Here is a 6650-nt window from a genome sequence, read left to right on the forward strand (position 1 = left end):
ACACATTTACAAGCTGTATGTCCCTGGGCAAGGCAAGTAAACACTCTCTGCCTCTGTAAAATGAGGATAACGGCCCCCGCCTCACGGGTTTGCATTAAATGATATGTAATGTGGGAGCGTATGTGTAGGTACTTCATAAATGCATGGTTTCATAACGGTAGCTGGTGTGTTTCTTTTTGTTATTGTTGGATACTCTTCTGGACTCCAGACCCTCGTTTCTAAGCTGTCAAGGAGACACCTCCACCTGGACGGTTCCGCAGCATCTCAGACTGAGGGTATCAGCCACGTGGGCTGGACAAGCAAGCCCTCGACCCCTCTGGGCCCTCCAAGTTGAGGCCTTGAGAGCTTAGCACAGTGTTAGTCACTGGGTAAACAACAACACGCTTAAGGTGTGTCGGGTATGTTTTCGCTAGCGTGCCCCACGTGGTTATTAAGCGGGATTCGGACCAGCTATATCAGCCTTCAACTTCAGCGACCTCGTTTCTACTGCTCCGGGAGGCCGCCTGCTGCCGCGGTGCCCGCTGGGAATCGTAGTCAGACCTTGCGGAGCCTCCCGGGCGCTTCTGGGAGTTGTAGTCTTGCGGGGCCACTTCCGGGCTTGGTTTCCTCGTGGTCGGGCCGGCTTGCCTGGTTGGCGGGTCTTTTGGACGAGGGGGTCTCTTCTTGATCCGCCCGAGGTGAGTGATTCTCCCCTCCCCTGGGCTGGGACCCGGACCCCGGGGAGATCAAGCAGGGTCGTGTCGGCGTGGCCCTGGCGGGATTGGAGCCGCTGTCTCTGCCCCTCCCTCCCCTGGAACCTCACTGCCCCTCCTTCGGGGGTGGGGGCCTTCTCTACTACCCCTGCCACCCCCAATCAGCTTTATTGCCCCTCCTCCAGGACTGAAGCTACCTTCTCTACCCCTAGGCCCCCTGCTACCTATTGCTCCTCCTCCTGGGCAGAACCCCTCCTTCCCCTCACCCCAGCTCCCCACCAGCCTTATAGCCCCGGGGGGGCGGGGTTGCCTTCTCTAAGCCCCCCCCCACCTCCCTGTTAATCTTATAGCCCCTCCTCCTGGGCAGAACCCCTCCTTCCCCTCACCCCAGCTCCCCACCAGCCTTATAGCCCCGGGGGGGCGGGGTTGCCTTCTCTAAGCCCCCCCCCCCCACCTCCCTGTTAATCTTATAGCCCCTCCTCCTGGGCAGAACCCCTCCTCTCCTCCCAATCACCCTCATAGCTGGGGCGGCGGGGTGGGGGGGGGGAGGGGGAGCCATTTCTATCCCACATCTGCTTTATTGCTCCTCCCCCGGGGCAGAAGCCCCCTTTTCTACCCCACCCCTCTCGAGACTTTTGAACGGGGACCACTCTCTTTGAAGCAGCATTTAGTGAGCACTTCGTGTTCCGTGCTGGGGAAATGATTCAGATCCGTTGCACCCTGCCCTGGAGAGGCTTCCTCACTCCTAGAGGCGCCCCAGCCCAGCTTTGGGTCTCTCCGATGGCCCAGGGCTTTGCCCGAGGAAGCGCTGCTAAACTTTAGGTTGCTGAATGATGACGGTGGCCGGCTGTCTCCCCGTTCCTCTGTCGCGCTCCGTGTCCATCTGCCTCCTTGGGGTCTCCGAGTCTCCCTTTCAAGCTCCCTTTGTCACCACTGCTTATTCCCTGGCACAGAGTTGGTACTTAATAAGGGCTTGTTAATTGTGCATAACCAAGTTAATTGCTAAAGGCCATAGAAGGGTCTTGAATGGGTCCCAATGTCGCCCTAGATTTCTCCATCTATAAAATGAATGAGTTGAGTCTTCTGCAGAGTCCATTCCACCCCTCACTCCCCCATCTGGGGCATTGTGCCTTCCTGCTGTGTCTGTGTGCAAGTGCTCAGCTTATGTTTTCTGCGGGAGTTTAAAAATCATTCTAGTTTTTTCCATCACCTGCTTTACCCCTGTATCCATCTCTCTTCCACCCCTCCACATCTCTCGTAACAAAGAATTTTTTTTAAGAGAAACAAGACAAAAAATCAAATCAACCTGGAGAAAGTCTGATGGTATGTGAGGCCGTGTTCCATGTGTGTGCCGGCGGGCAAAGGGGCTGCTCAGTGTCTTCTGAGTCTTCTTTGAGGCCAGTTTGTGTATGCCCTTTTGTCCCTGCCTCTGGCTGTATCTGAGCAACTAGATCCTTGCAGATGTCAGTCTTTCCCACTCCAAGAGGCACATCTGTCTGTTTGCCTCTCTCTTATGGAATGGCTGTGTCCATTCTTCTGGGCCCTCTCTGTTTAGCAGGGTATGGGTGTCAGTATTTTAGCAGCTAAGATTTAAAGCTCATAGGCACCTCGGAGGCTATCTAGACAGAATGCCAGGGAGCTTTAGTTATTTACCCAAGGCCACACAGATTGTGTCAGAGGTGGTGTTTCAATGCAGGTTTGTACACCGCAAATCTAGTACTTCCCACTGTCTCACTTTGTCCCAGAAACTAATTGAGTCGCTTTATGTCCTATAAAAATGTCCCGAGATAGTTTTAATGTAGCTGCGTAGAAAGGTCTGTTTTGGGATTCTGAGGACCTGGGTTCAAATCTTACCTATGACCCAAACTACCTGTGTGACCTTGAACAAGTGACTTGACGTACTTGGGCCTCAGTCTTCTCATCTGTAAAATGCAATATTTGGCTAGATGACCTCTGAGGTCCCTTTCTGCTCTTAATCTATGAGCAAATGAGTGCCAGAAAGAATTAAAACTTGATTGACAGAAATTCAAGCTGTAAGACATCTTGGCAGTCCGTCTCGTCAGACCATCTCCGCCTTGTATATGGGGAAACAGGGAAGGAGAGGCTTACTTTACTGGCTGGGAGTGATGCATCACTAGTCATTTATTAATGGCTCTCTCTGTGCCAAGAATTGTGCTCCTGTTGGGGATACAGAGAATGTAGACTGAATACTATGATACAAGGCTCTTTGGACAGTTTCTGGTGGGTGGTGGGGCAGAGCGCAGAGAAGACAGATAGGAGAGATGAGGGAAGACTCTAGATATAACCCCCAGTTGGCTAGGAGCAAGGACCAAGACCAAGTATGTTAGCAAGTTTTTGTATTGGTAGAAGAAGTATGATGGGGCCTTGGGTAGTATGGTGGACCTGATGTCTTGTGGCGTCCCCTACATCCCGCCCCCCTCCAGCTTCAGGTGGAACAAACTATGTCTGCTTCCATATGCCTTCTGTTGCAGTCCTAATATAGGGGTGTGTGGTAATGTCTTCATTTCCCAGGCTTCTGCCCTCATCTCATGGTACCTCTTTTCCTCCTCTGGTCTGGATAGTGGCTTGGCCCTGTCTCCTCCTGGGTTTCTAGTCTTGCTTGGGATTAGAAGTAGGATGAAGCCAGATTCTTTCCCCTGCTGCTGGCCACTCTCCACATGTGCCTGCCCTCAGATTCCCCCCTCCCCACCCCCATTGTTAAGGCCTAGCTCCGGAGTCTTCCCTCCCTCCCCTTTTGCCTGTGAGAAGTCATTCCTGCTGGAAAGTCAGCTTGAAAACCCCTGGCTCTAATTGGGGGCAGTGCATCTGTGCATTGTGACCCTTAGGGTTTGCACAAACCTGTGAGTTCTTTGGAGGGCACCATCACCCTCACCCCCAACTTCTCTCGGATACCAGCCTCAGTCAGGGCTGCCCAGCCCTTCTGTCCCCAGTTGGACTTGGGTGCCATGTAGTCTATGAACTTTCAAGAGATCTGTGTGGGTTTTTTTTGGGGGGGGAGGGGGTGCTGCTGACTGCTGCAGTCCTCCCAACAAATGCTCCGGAGAAGCGACCCTCCCTCTGCAGATCCCGCTTTCCTGCCCCACTCCTGCCTGTGGTTCTGGGGATCGCTCCCTCTCAGGGCTGGCTTGGATCCCAAGGTTGGGCCCTCGGTCCATGCTCTGCAGTGACTGCCTCCCTCTCCCTCTCTCCGTAGATGCCAGTGCCTCGGTGTTCAGGGCCCTGTGGAGGGGTCCGGCCAGCTGCCCTGCGGAGGCCGCGAACCGGCAGGGCGGTCTGCCGATCCTGCTTCTGCAGCGCCTTTGAGGCCGAGGTGCTGAGCACGCTGCAGACGGGCCGCCTGCTGCCGCCCGGGGCCGTCGTGGCTGTGGGCGCGTCGGGGGGCAAGGACTCCACGGTGCTGGCCCACGTGCTCCAGACCCTGGACGCCCGCCACGAGCTGGGCCTGGACCTGCGTCTCGTGGCGGTGGACGAGGGCATAGGCGGCTACCGGGACGCCGCGCTGGCGGCCGTCCGACGCCAGGCTGCCCGCTGGCAGCTGCCGCTCACCGTGGTGGCCTATGCCGATCTCTTCGGGGGCTGGACCATGGACGAGGTGGCCCGCCGGGCGGCCCAGGAGCCGGGCCGAGCCCGAGCCTGCTGCACCTTCTGCGGGGTCCTGCGGCGGCGAGCGCTGGAGGAGGGGGCCCAGCGCGTGGGGGCCACGCACATTGTCACAGGTGAGCACCAGCCCTAGGAGCAGCGTGCCTTCCGGGGGCGAGGGGGCTGGGCAGCCTGGCTCTGCACTTGGCTCCCTCCTCTGGTTCCAGACCCCCCACCTCTCTTTGTGACCCTGGACCCCATCCCATCTGTGCTTCTACGTAACTCTGGGTACCCCTCTCACCTGTGACCCTCCCCCAACAATCTTTGTGACTGGAATCCCATTGTGTGCCTGGTCTACCCCTCCACCCTACCCCCCCCCCAGTAACCGTCTCCTTCCTACCTGTGTTCCTAGGGAGCTCCCCACCCCAACTCTGCTCCCCCTCCCCCATTTGGGTTTCTGGGCTCCCCTCTCACCGGAGTCCCTGCTCTCCCCGCCCCTCCCCACTCACAAGTTGTAATAGTAATGTAAATTTGAAGATCTCTGTGTTCCTGTCCACCACCATTCCTGTCTATGACTTTGGGCTCCCTTCTCCCCTGTACCCCTACTGTTCCTGATTGTACAGGGCCCCCCCACTCCTACACAAATATGTACAGGCTGTATACAGATTTCTGGGTGCCTCTGGGCCCCCTCCCTCACCTCTCTGGGCCCCTGCTTCACCTCTCTGGGTATTACTGGGCCCCTCCCATCTTGTCCCGTCCTCCCTGTCCTCCCTTGGGGCCCCCTGCCTCACCTCTCTGGGCATCTTTGGACCCCCTGCCTGACCTCTCTGGTCCCCTGCCTCACCTCTCTGGGTGTCTTGAACCCCTCCTTCTTCTCTGTGTCTCTGTCTATCCCCAATCTCAGTGGGCGCCACTGGCTCTGACCTTGACCTGTTGTTCCCTTCTCTGACTCTCCTCAGGACACAATGCAGATGACATGGCGGAAACAGTGCTCATGAACTTCCTTCGAGGGGACTCGGGAAGGCTGGCCCGAGGAGGGACGCTGGGTTCCCCTGGTGAGGGGGGTGCCCTGCCCCGGTGCCGTCCCCTCCAGTTTGCCTCCCAGAAGGAGGTTGTCCTATATGCCCACTTCAAAGAACTGGACTACTTCTCAGAAGAATGTGTCTATGCACCTGAGGCCTTCCGAGGCCATGTCCGGGACTTGCTCAAGGCACTGGAGGCTGCCCGACCTTCAGTTGTCCTGGACCTGGTGCACTCAGCTGAGCGTCTGGCCCTAGCCCCTGCTGCCCGGCCCCCACCCCCTGGTGCCTGCACCCGCTGTGGGGCCCTGGCCAGCCGCTCCTTGTGCCAAGCTTGTGCCTTACTTGATGGTCTCAACCGGGGGCGACCCCGTCTGGCCATTGGCAAGGGCCGAAAAGGGTTGGGGGAAGAGGGCGAGGAACAGAGTTGTACTTCCAGGGACAGGGGACGCCCCACCCGGGTTGGAGCCATTCAAGCCTTCTAGAGCCTTAAGCCAGAGAAATTCTCTGTGTGAGAATTTTTGTGTTCTAGGCTCCTTGTGTGGTTCTAGGTTTCTTGGGCACCAATTGGTTCTAGTGAACCTCATGAGTTTCGATTCTCTGCATTGAGAGTCTAGGTCACTCTTGGGAGTTCTGGGCCCTTCAGTAGGCTTTAGGCCTTCTCTAGACCCTTCAGCTGGCCTCTGGGTTCCTCAAGGGAGCCTGGATCCTTTGGAAGATTGTGTCTTGCATGGGTTTCTTGGTGTCCCATAGCTTTTCATGGGGTTTGGAGTGCTGTATGGGATTCTAGATCTCCTGGGGAAGGTATTCTGACATGAAGTCTTGAAATAAACCTTCCAAGCATCCATTGAGAAGCATCTGAATGGGATTGGGCTTGAAGATAGTGGTTCCCTGCTTGGCCTTCTGGAGAAGGTTGGTGGGGAGAAGCTCAAGGGTCCTGGATAGGCAGATTCCTGGTCCTGAGCAAAAGGCTGGACACATGGGATTCTAAAGGTGAAGGACAGACTTTGGGGAAGGGGCAGGGAATGCCTCTGTCACTGAGGATTTGGGAGCCAGACTCAAGAAAAAGACATGGGAAAAGCAAGGAGCTATCCCATGGAGATGGGGTGGGGGGCACCAGGATTTGAGGATCACAGGAAGGAGGCCAAAAACTTGGCGAACTTTTCTCCTGGCTTCTTGGGAAACCTTGTTCGTTCTCGGCCAGCTCAGCATCTCCCTTCTCCCCAAGCTTGTTCTGACCACTCCAACCTTCAAGGGTTCCTCTTCCTTTTCTGAGCTGCTTCTCCTCTAGGGCCAAGCCCACCTTCCAGGAAGCTCTCCCTTGACCAGCCTGCCCATA

General features: G+C 56.3%; 1 protein-coding gene across 1 annotated transcript; it reads left to right on the forward strand.

The window, feature by feature from the left end:
• The first annotated feature begins 561 nt into the window (after positions 1 to 561).
• Positions 562 to 6289, forward strand: CTU1 (cytosolic thiouridylase subunit 1). The gene is made up of 3 exons (XM_036746350.1): positions 562 to 677; positions 3907 to 4429; positions 5252 to 6289. The coding sequence occupies exons 2-3, from the start codon at positions 3907 to 3909 to the stop codon at positions 5794 to 5796; spliced, it is 1068 nt and encodes a 355-aa protein (XP_036602245.1). The 5' UTR covers positions 562 to 677; the 3' UTR covers positions 5797 to 6289.
• Positions 6290 to 6650: the final 361 nt, after the last annotated feature.

This window comes from Trichosurus vulpecula, chromosome 2 (assembly GCF_011100635.1).
Source record: "Trichosurus vulpecula isolate mTriVul1 chromosome 2, mTriVul1.pri, whole genome shotgun sequence".
NCBI lineage: Eukaryota > Metazoa > Chordata > Mammalia > Diprotodontia > Phalangeridae > Trichosurus > Trichosurus vulpecula.